The sequence below is a fragment of the Procambarus clarkii genome, chromosome 10 (genome assembly GCF_040958095.1).
Source record: "Procambarus clarkii isolate CNS0578487 chromosome 10, FALCON_Pclarkii_2.0, whole genome shotgun sequence".
Lineage (NCBI taxonomy): Eukaryota > Metazoa > Arthropoda > Malacostraca > Decapoda > Cambaridae > Procambarus > Procambarus clarkii.
In genome coordinates, this window is record NC_091159.1 from 18,864,535 (window position 1) to 18,878,787 (window position 14,253).

The window sequence follows — 14,253 nt, forward strand, 5'->3', positions numbered from 1 at the left end:
ACCCAGAGGTTTTTCCGTGGCTCTGCCTCTTCCATCAGATCGGCCTGGTACGTCACATGGCTGATTCGATCTTATCCTAGAGTCTTCGCGTATGGTATTTTTTACTCTAGTTTATCGTCATCTCTACGGTGATCAGGTGGCTTCCTTATTAGTGTTCCACCTGCAGGGCTTCGGCAGTATGAAGTTTCCTGGCGGTCCTTCTGGTTCTTCTTACATCTTCGTCGTTGTACTTCGCTTTCTGTTAGGGTGGTGTTGTCCTTTCTCTTGGTTGTTCCAGGACCACTCTTCTTATGCCTAACACTGTCGCTTCGTATCGTGTGGTGCTGGCGGAGCCGATTCAGCTTGCTTTCGGTATTGATGTCACGTCTGCGCCGTTTTGCAAGCTGTCTCGGGCGTTGTTTCACCTCCGGCCTGCTCATGCGCCGCTTGAGCCGTCCTGGTCTTTGGACAGAGGAACTCTCTTCTTTCTTCTCCTAGTTTTGTTGTGGCCCCCTCGGTTCCGGATTAGTTTTTCGAAGGCTCTTCTCCTGTTGGCATTGGCCTCTGGGGGTCGGGTGGGTGAGCTTCATGCTCTCCTCCGGCGCAGAGGTTTCTGCTCCTTTCGGTCGGGGTGATCGTTTTGTTCGTCTGCAGCCTTCTCCTTTTCTGGCGAAGAATGAGACTGCTGCGTTCCGGAGGGGCCCTTGGGTTGTTGATGCTTGGTTGGTACGGCCGGGGGTGCATCATGTTTTGTGTCCGGTTGTGGCTCTCTGCCGTTACTTGTGTGCCACGTCTTCTGTGTCCATGAATGTGCTTCGAGTTGATCCGGTTTCCCTTCTTCCCTGTTCGAGGGTGCGGGTCTCCCAGGTCGTCCGCAGTGTTATTAAGGCTAGCCAGCCTGCGGTCTATCCCTGTGCCCATGACGTCCGCAATTTCGTGGCTCTTGCCACCGTCTTTGGCAATATGTCATGGGCTGACATTCGGGCGCGTGGATTTTGGCGGTCGAATAGGGTCCTAGCTGGCTCGTTACCTTGTAAACGTTCCTGGGCCCGGTCGGGCCTGTGTTGCTTTGGGTCGGCGGATGCAGCAACCACCTCCCGGGTAAGTCCCTATTCTTTCCTCTGTGGGTAGTTAGCTCCGGGAGCCTGTAGGGGCTCCCCCCCCCCCCCCCCAGAAAACCGGCATTGAATGTAATGAAGCTGCCATTTTCTGGGTGAGTCCCGGAGGCTCCCCGACATCCCTCCCTCCCCTCCGGTCAGCCTTTTTTTCGCGTCTTTTTGACATCCTGCCTCAGTACTGGGGTGTGGATTGCCAGCACGGTAGGTTTGGGGCTGTACCTTCCCCTTCCCAGGGAGGTAGGGGGGGCTGCGCAGACAGCGGTGCGACGACGAATGACGTCATACTAGTTTGCTCGTTTTTGTTTGGGGAGTTCTATCCACTCGTTCGGCTTTTGGTTGCAATTTTCACCAGAAAAGGGTTTGTTTTGGGACGCCTACCTTTCTGGGTGTCTAACCCGGTTGATGGCAGACATAGAATGCTTCCAATTACACGGGGGTTTCTATAGGCCATTGCTCCCCTTGTCTCTCTAGAAGGGGCCAGGTTCTGGCTGATGCCAAAGTCTGACATTAGTATATCAGACTAGTAAGCTCCGGGGAGCCTCCGGGACTCGCCCAGAAAATGGCGCTTCATTACATTCAACGCTGGTTTTTTATGACGTCTTCAACAAAACTGTTAGAGAAGCCATTGTTGACTAGGACCTGCCTTACCCTACAGAGTTCTTCATTGACTTGCTTCCATCCTGAGCAGTGGCTGAGAGCCCGGTCGAAGTAAGCGTTGACAACACTCCTCTTGTACCTGTCTGGGCAGTCACTATTGGCATTGATGATTATTGACTGTGCCAATAGTCAATATCGACTATTGGCACAGTCACTATTGAGGCCAATGGTGACTGCCCAGACAGGTAAGTTACCTTATGATGAGTTACCTCATCGTAGGGTAACTGCAAGGTAGTTGTTCATTGTGGGATAAGTTCAAATTAAAATTTTGCTATGTGAAATTAGCCAATACAGCATGAGAAATATTTGTGTATGAATGGTAGCACTCATTATGTGGTTCTAGTTCCATTTTTATGATATATGTAAAAGGAAGCAACTTTATAAGGAAGAAATAGGTAAAGCAATATATTATTTTTCATATTAAAAAGAAAAAAAAGAATCTCAAATTCCTCCTGCAGGCATCTACATTTGCAATGAGTCCTTCTCTCCAATGAATTGGGGGTTAGTCCCATATACAGTAGTTCGTTGAATTGAGGTTGTACTAATTATAAATAAAATACCATTAACATTGTACAGTGGCGCCTCGATTAACGAGTTTAATCCATTCCGGCACCGAGCTCGTCATGTGGAAAACTTGTCTTGCGAAACAACAACAAAACTGTCAGTAAAAGGTGTCAAGAGAACCAGCGGAAACGCTCGTTAATCGAGGAAAAGCTTGTTAGTAGAGACAAATGTTCTGCGAGTGGCTTGCTCGTTACTCAAAATGCTCGTAGATAGAGCCGCTCGTTAATTGAGGTGCCACTGTACATTAATAGTAAATGTTATTAATTTTATTTGCATTAGAAGTTTAATGTGTTTAAACTAAGGGAGTGTTTAAAATTAATGATATTTCTGTGGAGAGCCCAGTCGGCTCCCTGAAGCTATCCAAACTGATGTGTATATTCTAGTTTGGGGTCATCAGTCATAGGAGTCCTTTTGCCTACCGGGGACTATGAGCCAGAATTTAGTCCCCTAAGAGAAGCGCTGGGAGCAATGGGTTATGAGCACTTTACATTTAAAATGTCATAATTACCATCAACCAGGGAAGGACCCAGAAAGGTAGGTGAATCAAAACAGACCACTGCCTGGTTAACCTGTGCAATCTATGTCTGAAAAGATCAAAATAACTCCCCTAGAAAGAAACCTAACAAGCAACACTTCATGCAACTAGCACTCCCGCTCGTTAGTGAGTTAGCGATGTCGAAGGTTGTTCGTTACCCCTGCCTAAGGGAAACGATCATTCGCAATGCATCCGTCACGCTTCCTGACCAACCCTAAGTCTTGTGGGCCTTGTTATAGCTCGGAGTAAGGCTTGGGTGGCTTTGGGGGCGGCTCCTTCCAATTCGGGCAAGGAGGTGGTTGAGCCTGATTTTCCCGCTGAGGCTTCTGGGTCAACCCAGCAGACTCCCTTCTTGGAAACTTTTTCCCTGGATGCCACTTTTTCTTCAGGGGTGGTGGGCATGGAAGAAGGCTCTGCCCCCGGGGCCTTTGTTGGGGGTTCCCGGGGCCTTTGTTGGGGGTTCCCGGGGCTCGGGGGGGGGGGGGGGTGGGTCTGCTTGGAGCGCCTGGGCTCCTCCCTGCTTGGACTCGTGTCCCTCCTGAGCAGGGGTTGTTGCTGCAAGGGAAGGGATTTTTGTTCCCTCTTTCCCTTTCTGATTACGTATTGCCGGCATGATTTACCCACCCTCTCGTTTGGCGCATCCATCTTTTACTTGGATGTTTTGTACGAGAATTTTTTTTTTTTATATTGTATATATTAATGTAACGACTATTTGTTTGGTTCATCATACATTTGGTTCATCATACATACAGAGGTTTGGGAGGCCCTTGGCACGTACCTCCTGTGAGACCCGGTTTACGCCTCTCTGTTGGATCCGGATTTGTTTGAGTTTAGTTCCTCTTACACTGATTGGGTGTGTTTCGAGGTTCCGGTGTTTTCCTGACTGGTGTGGGCTTTCTGCAGTCTTGATGGTCTGCTAGCTGGGGTCTGGTTCTTTCCTAGGTTGCCGGATTCGGGTTCCTGGTAACTTGGTGGAACTCCCAGTTGGTCCCATCTCCGGTTCAGGCTTGGCTGGGCCTAGTGTGGGGTTCTCGGACTGCGTCTATTTCTCTCCCTCCTGCGACTTTGCTCCAGTTGCTTGAGCAGCTGTACGGGAGTACTTTGCCCTGCTGATTTATCCGCTGGGCAGGATTTGGCCTCGGAGGCTGTTCTGGTATCTCTAGAGCGACCTTCTTTGCCGCTCTCGCGATCTCGGGGTTCGTCGCCCAGTGTCTTGGTGTCAGTTACTGCATCTCCTGCTTCCTCTTGGGCTTTTTTGGAGTTTAGTGTCATGGCGCCTTCCTCTCTTCCCCTTGCTTGATGTGTTCATGGATGCCTCATCTCTTGTTTGGAGCTTTGTGCCCAGCTCTCACCAGGCTGACAGGGGCGTTGGGCACCCATGCACAGTGCGGATGATGGCAGATCTAGCTTCCTTGGGGCTCGGTGATCCAGCTCCATTCGGACTGCTTCCCGTGATTCATTGTCTCAACCAGGGGAGTGGGGGGGGGGGGTTTGTTTCTTAGGTCTGTGGCTTTGGGGCTGGGCGCATCGGGTAGCTCTACTGCCGATTTCTCGGGTTTAGCTCTCCACGCCATTCACTTTCAGGGTGTGTCCATCATCCTAACAGATGGCCTGTCACGCTTCATTCCTCTTTCCTCGAAGTGGACGGTTGACTCTGCTTCCGCCTTTGGCTTCGTCGGACGTTTGGGTTCCCAGAGGTGGACCTCATCGCGTCGGCGTGTAGTTGGCACCATTCCCCCGACTGCAAGGCCCTCACCTTGGATGCTGTTCGGCAGGACTGGTTGTGGTGGGGGGGTTCCTGTCCCTCTTCTTTCTGGTCCCGTTGTTACTGCAGGTTCTGGCTCGGCTGGATTCATGTAGGGGGTGAGTGGTTCTCCTGGCTCCACGGTAGCTGGCTCAGCCTTGGTTTCAGGCGCTGCTTACTGTGTACGAACCGGGGAAGTTTTCCGCGGCTCCGCCTCTTTCAGTAGGTCAGACCTGTGATGTACAATACCTCACAGGATCGGTATCTCCTGCTTATTATTGTCACTTTGTATCGCGTGGCGTTGGTGGAACTGCTGCTGCTTGCGTTTGAGGTGGATTGGTGGCGTTTTTTTCATCTCCATCCTGCTCATGCGCTGCCCGAGTTTTCTTGGTCTTTAGACCACGTTCTTTTTTCTTTTTTCCTTTTCTTTTTTTCTTTTCTTTTCTTTTTCTTTTTTCTTTTTTCTTTTTTCATTTTCTTTTTTCTTTTCTTTTTTCTTTTCTTTTATCGCTGTATCCTGAACCCTTTGGTTCAGGAATGCTTTTGGAAGGCCTTGTTATTGTTGGCCTTCTCCTTTGGGGGTTGAGTTGAGGAGCTTCATGCTCTCCTCTGATGCTAGGGGTTCTATTCGTTTGGTCCAGGTGGTCATTTTGCTCGTTTGCAACCTTCTCTTTCTTTTCTGGCATAAAATGAGGTTGGCTGGCTTCCGGAGGGGTCCTTTGGTTGTAGATGCTTGGTTGGTTAGTTCAGGGGTGTGTCACCGTTGTCTGGTGGTGGCTTTACGCTACCTGTGGGTCACTGGTTTTATGCCGCTGGACGCGATCTGGGTGGATCCCGTTTCCTTGGTTACCTGTTCCAGAGCTTGTATGTCTTAGGTTTTCCACATTGTCATGAAGTCTAGCGAACCTGCGGTCTATCCTCGTGCCCATACTGTTTGGAAGTAATGTATGCTGTTCTAGCGACAGTTTTTAGCAACATATCATGGGTTGACATTCAGGCGCGGGGGTTTTGGAGGTCGAACAGTCCTGGCCGCCAGGTATCTCGTGCGTGTTTCGGGTTCCTTCCCGGCCGTGTGTGGCTTTGGGGCTCCTGTTGCAGCCATCTGTCTCTTCCTTGTCTTGAGACCTACAGTGCTGCCACCTCCTGGGTAAAGCCCTCCTTTTACTTATCTATGGATAGTTAGCTTCAGGGAGCCAACAGGGTTCCCCATAGAAAACCAGCGTTGAATGTAATGAAACGCCATTTTCTCGGTGATCCCCGGAGGCTCCCTGACACCCTCCCTCCCTTCAGTCAGCGGTTTTCATCATTCAAGAACTGAAGTGGTGGGAGGCGATAGTGCTAATGAGCGAGAGTGCTAGTTGCCCGGAGTGTTGCTTGTTGGGTTTCTAGGAGAGTTATTTGATCATTTTGGATGTAGATTGCACAGTTTACCCAGATAGTGGTCTGTTTTGATTCGCCTACCTTTCTGGGTCTTTCTCCTGGTCCATGGTAATTGTGACATACTTTAAATGTAAAGTTCGCATATAGGTCATTGCTCCCTGCGCGCCTCTCTCAAGGGGCCAGGTTCTGGCTCGCAGTCCCCGGTAAGCATAAGGACTCCTGTGACTGATGACCCCAAACTAATATAACACACATCAGTTTGGATAGCTTCAGGGAGCCTCCGAGGCTCACCCAGAAAATGGCGTTTCATTACAATAAGTTTGTTTTATCAACAGGTTTGACTTCACAACATGTAGGATGTTTGTTTTTGTCTCGATCATCGTTCTCTTTATGTTTGGCCTCCTAGCAATGATCATCCGTAACGAAGTGAGTACACTCTTAATTAAACTTTAGTCTATTTTCTGGTATAATTTAATTCATTTCATTTATTCTTCATTTGTTGGTATCACAGAGATTGTGTATTGAATAGTTTTCTATATATCAACAAGAGAAAATGAATGTAACAGTATGATTTTACATCTTTATATTAAACACAATTAGCAAAGTTGTTACGTGAATGCAGTACTAAATATCAAACTCTCTAACTTGAGGTAAGAGAAAAAAGTGTTATGGTGGCTGTGCTAGTGTACTTCAATAAGTGTCTATATACATAATCAGCTGATGTCATCCTTGGTCACCCATAAATGTGTGTGTAAGGGTATGCATAAACCCTAGGACCTCCAAAGTAATGCAAGTAATGTTCAGTCTCGGAACAAAAACATTGCTGCAGGTGGTGAAGAAAGGAGGATGTTTGTTAGCTTGACTCTGTCACAGTTGATACCAACGTATCCTTAGGGAAGGAATCCGCCTGTTATCTATTCTCTCTCCTTGGTTAGGTTAGGTTAAGGTATGGTTAACTTAGATTTCATTGTTATTATACTATATATTAATGTAACCTATTGTCCACAATGTAAAATGTGATATTTGAAAACTATTTGTGTACCTTGAATTTCGTTTACAGAAAACAAAGTTCTTCACAGTTTCATAGAAAATGTTTTCAGCATACACATTTTAAATTTTAAACCAAGTATTTATAATACAATAAAGTTATAACACGAGACTAATCTGTTTAGTGCGTTAGCTGCGCAATACTCAAATTGGCAATGGGAGTAACCTGCACCGCATTGCGCTCATTGTACATAGGCTATTGAGGGGCCCTGCACAAGATTTAAATGTCCAGCGGCTACACGGGGCTCACTTCAGCTTCCTCAGGGCTCTTGTAAACAGACGCCATTAAAAAAAAAATCGTAGGCAACGTTCTCGGGTGTGAGAGCCTCGGTACTGAGTGAGCAACCAAGGCTGGCGCACGCAGCATGAGTTAACAGCATCGCTGTTCAGCTTGTGACCACAGCATCGCCTAAAAAGTCAAAATATATATGTAACTGCTATTATTTAGCGATGATAGTATTACACCCTTGACTGTGATAAAAATTACCAGGATTCTGATAATAGCAGGATTGTGGTGATAAATAGCACTGTGCGTAGTATGGTGTGAGGAGTAATCTTGGTGAGGGAGGGAGTTAGTGTTGTCTGCTGACTGTAATTACCTAAGTGTAATTACCTAAGTGTAGTTACAGGATGAGAGCTACGCTCGTGGTGTCCCGTCTTCCCAGCACTCTTTGTCATATAACGCTTTGAAACTACTGACGGTCTTGGCCTCCACCACCTTCTCACTTAACTTGTTCCAACCGTCTACCACTCTATTTGCGAAGGTGAATTTTCTTATATTTCTTCGGCATCTGTGTTTAGCTAGTTTAAATCTATGACCTCTTGTTCTTGAAATTCCAGGTCTCAGGAAGTCTTCCCTGTCGATTTTATCAATTCCTGTTACTATTTTGTATGTAGTGATCATATCGCCTCTTTTTCTTCTGTCTTCTAGTTTTGGCATATTTAATGCTTCTAACCTCTCCTCGTAGCTCTTGCCCTTCAGTTCTGGGAGCCACTTAGTAGCATGTCTTTGCACCTTTTCCAGTTTGTTGATGTGCTTCTTAAGATATGGGCACCACACAACAGCTGCATATTCTAGCTTTGGCCTAACAAAAGTCATGAACAATTTCTTTAGTATATCGCCATCCATGTATTTAAATGCAATTCTGAAGTTAGAAAGCATAGCATAGGCTCCTTGCACAATATTCTTTGTGGTCCTCAGGTGATAGTTTTCTATCTAGAACCACTCCTAGATCTCTTTCTTTATCAGAATTCTTTAAAGATTTCTCACATAATATATAGGTTGTGTGGGGTCTATGTTCTCCTATTCCACATTCCATAACATGACATTTATTAACATTAAATTCCATTTGCCAAGTGGTGCTCCATATACTTATTTTGTCCAGGTCTTCTTGAAGGGCATGACAGTCATCTAAATTCCTTATCCTTCCTATTATCTTAGCATCATCAGCAAACATGTTCATATAATTCTGTATACCAACTGGTAGATCATTTATGTACACAATAAACATCACTGGTGCAAGAACTGAACCCTGTGGTACTCCACTTGTGACATTTCTCCATTCCGATACATTGCCTCTGATTACTGCCCTCATTTTTCTATCAGTCAGAAAATTTTTCATCCATGATAGAAGCTTACCTGTCACCCCTCCAATATTTTCCAGTTTCCAGAACAACCTCTTATGTGGAACTCTGTCAAAAGCCTTTTTTAGGTCCAGATAGATGCAGTCAACCCACCCATCTCTTTCCTGTAATATCTCTGTGGCTCGATCATAGAAACTGAGTAAATTCGATACACAGGATCTTCCAGATCGAAAACCATACTGTCTGTCTGATATTATATCATTTCTCTCTAGGTGTTCTACCCATTTAGTTTTGATTAGTTTTTCCAATACTTTCACTATTACACTTGTCAATGATACAGGTCTATAATTGAGGGGGTCTTCCCTGCTGCCACTTTTGTAGATTGGAACTATGTTAGCCTGTTTCCACCCGTCTGCTACGATTCCTGTACACAGGGATGCCTGAAAGATCAGGTGAAGTGGAATGCTGAGCTCAGATGCACATTCTCTCAGAACCCATGGTGAAACGCCATCTGGGCCAGCTGCTTTGTTCTTACCGAGCTCCTTGAGCATTTTTTCCACTTCGTCTCTAGACACCTCTATGTGTTCTATGTTGTTCTCTGGAATTCTTATTGTATCTGGTTCCCTAAAGATTTCATTTTGTACAAACACACTTTGGAACTTTTCGTTTTGTGGCAACCTTTTATTGTCTGGACTCACCATACCAGCTTAGTGGTTCACTATGGTGAAAACAAATTTAGATACTTTATATATAATGTGTGTATATAGTGCAATAGCAAAAGGAACATGTTGGGAGGAGCCATTTTGGTGAGGGAGATGGCATCATCGGCATTACTTGCCATGCTGTATCAGGTGGCCACTATGCAGTTTGGGCATCATACCAGCTTAGTTGTATAGTTATGGTGAATAAAATATGTAGATACTTATATATAATGTGTGTGTATATAGTGTAATAACACCACAAGCAGTATGGTTGGGGAAGAATGTTGGTGCATCTGGCCTTGAATGAGTGAAGGAGGGAGGGAAGCGTCAGCTGTCTGCGTGTGGCAACCTCTGTTAGTGTCTGAACTCATCATACCAGCTTTACTCATTCATTACTTCAACTCATTCACAGTTATGGTGAACAAAACGTGTAGACACTTATATATAATGTCTGTATATAGTGAATTAAAGCAAAAACACTATAGTGGGAGGTGGATGTTGGTGAGTGACGTGTTGAGGGAGGGAAGGTGGCGGTGTTGGCAGGCTGATGTGTGGTGGCCACTGGTTGTTGTTTTGGCTCACCATACCAACTTAGTGGTTCGTTATGGTGAACAAAACATACAGATACTTATATATAACCTGTGTATATAGTGTAATAACAGCAAAACTATTTGTTTATTTTATGAACATCATAATTGAATCACTAATATGCACACCACACTTTTGAGTATAGCAGTGATTCACACATTTTATTATATAAATATATCACACTGCACACTATTGAATAATATTACTGCAAAAAACTAAGAAAAATCAGAAACATTGAAATATAGTAATTAGGTAATATCTTTGAAGCAACTCCCACCTGACAGCTCAGGTGGAGCTGACAGCCTCCGACGCTTGCTCTATCAACGCCTACAATATGCTGGACATCCTTGCCCTATTGTGGCCAAAATGTCACCTACTATTTTGTTTTTATTTTTCCCATGGTCAGGGAACACAAATGAACACTTTTATAAGACAATTTTTTTTTTCCCCCTGGCGCACAGCGGTGTTGACTACTATTAAGCCTATCGCGGCTTAACCCTTAAACTGCTAAGGGGTCCTGAGGAGATTTACACCCGTGTGCAAGAAAAAAAATTCTAAAAAATTATTTCGTCTTCTAAAAATGTTAATTTGTGTTCCCTGAGCACAGGGAAAAAAAAATCGTAGGTGACATATTTTGGGTGCAGTAGATCGAGGAAGTCTGGCAAAAAGTGGGCGTTGACAGAGCGGTCGTCAGAGCCGGTCAGCGTCACCCGAGCTGACAGGTGGGAGTTGCCACAAAGATATTATCACTTAATTATTTCAATGTCTCTGATTGATTTTTTCTTAGTTTTTTTTTTTTGCAGTAATATTATTCAATAGTGTGTATTGTGATATATTTGTATAATAAAAGGGGTGAATAATCGCTATACTCAAAAGTATGGTGTGCATATTAGTGATTCAATTATGTTCATAAAACAATAAGCAAATACTTTTGTTGCTATTACACTCTATACACAGGTTATATATAAGTATCTGCATGTTTTGTTCACCATAACGAACCACTAAGTTGGTATTGAGAGTCGAAAAGCAACGAGGAGTGACTGCCACACACAGCCAGTCACTTGTTGCCACTCCCTCAACAATGCCTCACTTGTCCACTTTCTCCTCCCACTATCATGTTTTATATTTTATTCACAATATACAGACGTTATATATAAGTGTATATGTTTTGTTCACCACAACTGTACAACTAAGCTGATATAGTTAGTTCAGGCACTAAGAGATGTCGCTACACACAGTCAGCTGGCAGCTGCCTCCCGCACTCATTCAAATTCACTCGCACTAAAATTTCTTCCCCAACAATACTGTTTGCAGTGTTATTACACTATATACAGACATTATATATAAGTATGTACATGTTTTGTTCACAACAACTGTACAACTAAGCTGATATAGTTAGTTCAGGCAATAAGTCATCGCTACACAGTCAGCTGGTGGCTCCCTCACTCATTCAAGGTCACATGCACTAAACTTTCTCCCCCAACAATACTGTTTGCAGTGTTATTACACTATATACACATTATATATAAGTATCGACATGTTGTATGCATGAGTACACTCTTAATTAAACTTTAGTCTATTTTCTGGTATAATTTAATTCATTTCATTTATTCTTCATTTGTTGGTATCACAGAGATTGTGTATTGAATAGTTTTCTATATATGCATCGTAACTGTATACCTAAGCTTGTAGAGTGCCCAAAGAGCATAGTGGCCGCCCTCTACACAGCCAGATAAATCATGCAGACAATGTCACCTCCGTCACCCAAGTGGCTCCTCCCAACATAATCCTTTTGCTGTTATTACACTAATACACACATTATATATAAGTATCTACATTTGTGTTCACCATAAGAGAACCACTGAGCTGGTATGGTGAATGCAGACAATAACAGAGGCCACACAGTCAGTAAATGATGCAATCTCCCTCCGTCCCTCAGCATCACTCCTCCCACAGTGCTAATTATTACAACAAACCTGCTATTATCACAATTCTGGTCATTTTTATCACAGTCAGGGGTCAACTGTAATATTGTCATCGCTAAATAATAGCAGTTATACTGCATATTTATTTTGACATTTGTCGGAGATGCTGTGGTCACAAACTGAACATGCTGTTCACTCATGCTGCGTGCACCAGCCTTGGTTGCTCCAACAGTACTGTGGTTCTCACACCTGAGAATATTGCCCATGATTTAAAAAAAAATGGCGTCGGTTTACAAGAGCCCTGAGGAAGCTAATGTGAACCCTGTGTAACCGCGGGCCATTTGAATTGTGCCTGGCACCCTATGGCGTATATATACGCCATTCGCATCGTGGGACATGTTACTCATGGCATATATATACGCCATGCGCAGTTTAAGGGTTAAGGTAAAGGTTCACTTGCCAGTTTACAAGTAGACTATTACTGGAATCATATGTTTTCAAACCATCACAAATATCTAGATAATTATTCAGGAAGTTTGAGGAGGGGGGGGGGAGGGGTTTGGTCTCTCGTGGTAATAGATTTGCTCTGAGGATGAGCTTGTCGATACATACAGGGGTGAGGGCGATTACAGGAGGAGGATAGGTTGTTGCATCGCTTTACCCAAGTACAGTAGTTGACATGTCTGCCAGCCTTAACACCTGGGTTGTGCAGCTATTATTAGCCAACAATGCCGCCGTTCACACAAAAAAAAAAAAAAAATTCCAAATGTTTTCTTTCACAGTAAATATAATATATATTCCAGATTTGTCTTCAATATATATATTCATGCAAGATATATAGGTATTAGCACCATTATTGAAAATATTAGTGAACATTTATAGGTTCTGGAGTGTGAAAGACTCCATGAAACAGTTCATATGACAAGAGGGTGCATTGCACGCTTTGCACCGTGTTAACACATTTTGTCTGTTGCCTTCTTTGTGTGGTCTTACAAACAATGCACTCGCATTGGCCTAGTGCACATTTTCCAGTTGTGGAAAATTTTCTGTTTTTTGTATTTGTAAGGCCTCCTTGAAAGCCTGTCTTTAGCAGTGTGAGGCAATGTTGGGTTCAGAATGCCTTTGTATATGACAGAAATGTCTTTGATGAACTTTATTAATAATTGTTAAAACAGCAAGACTAAATCCATGCATTATTGGTCTGACATGACTTCACATATACATATTGTAACTGTTCAGCATGGTTACATCAGCTAGGTGAAAAACGTCTAATTGATCCACTTCCCTGTTTTACGTACGTACTTGACAGCACCAACCATCATGTCACATTTATCACCCAAATGCATCTTTGTTATAGTCCATGACACAATCTGATTTATTACATTTGCTCTTTGGTTACTTTCTTAACCTTGCCACTGTTCACCATTGTACCAGTGTGAATGGGTTTTCAACATATTCATATCTTGCCTGTCTCACCAATGCACTGATTGTATTTGATCACTTCTTATAACCTGGCCATCACCTACTGCAATAATACAGTACTGCCCGACACTGGCCTTTCCCTTATTTGTAGTTTTACTGTGCCACACATTCCAGTTCTATTTTCAAGCAAAGACCCTGGTTAGCAAGGGACTGGTATAATAGTTGTCTTTGTATAAAATGTGGCCCTTGTTCAGCCATGGTGCCATCAATGTCTTCACTACACTACCTGGAAAAATCATGTGGATCATTTCTGGGAATATCTACATTGGTACTGTAGTATAATAGCTTGTGTATGACCATTCCTGTTTCACAATCACAGAATACAAAGAATTTTAGTCCAAATCTGTGGTATTTGGAGGGAATATACTGTTTGAAGGCAAGAATCCTTTGAAATGCACAAAAACAAGACATAGAGAAGGTTTTTGATAGTAAGCTGTCACCAGAGGAACACACAAAGAACATTGTGAGAGAAGCGTGTGCTTTGCTTTCCAACTTCAGATTTGCTTTTAATTAATTACATGGATGGTGAAATGCTGTATCATGAACAGAACAGCATATTCTGTTCATGACTTTTGTGAGACCAAAATTGGAATATGTAGTAGTTGAATGGTGTGCAAATCTCAAACACATAAATGAACTGGAATCCAACAGTATGCTACAAAATGGCTTTCGGAACTGAAAAACAAGAAGGGGCGGAGAGACTGGGGGCGTTAAACATGCCAAAACTAGAAGATAGAAGAAAGAGGGGATATGATAACCACTTACAAAATGCCAACAGGAATCGACCAAATTAACAAAAAGGAATTCCTGAAACCAGCAACTTCACGAACAAGAGGAGACAGATTCAAACAAAGGAAAAGGTGCCGAAAAAATATTAGAAAGTTTTCTTTTGGTAGACAGAAGTGAGGTGTGGAGGCTAAAACCATCAGTAGTTTTAAAGCGTTGTATG

At 43.6% G+C, this 14,253-nt stretch overlaps 1 protein-coding gene across 10 annotated transcripts in view; it reads left to right on the forward strand.

The window, feature by feature from the left end:
• The window catches only part of LOC123746761 (protein lifeguard 1), an 88,877-nt gene that overhangs the window by 44,267 nt on the left and 30,357 nt on the right, over positions 1 to 14,253 (forward strand). For all 10 annotated transcript variants that reach the window (XM_045728521.2, XM_045728529.2, XM_069321678.1 and 7 more), the window contains one exon: positions 6,313 to 6,403. In XM_045728521.2, the coding sequence (XP_045584477.2) occupies positions 6,313 to 6,403 (91 nt within the window). The remainder of the gene's footprint in view (positions 1 to 6,312; positions 6,404 to 14,253) is intronic.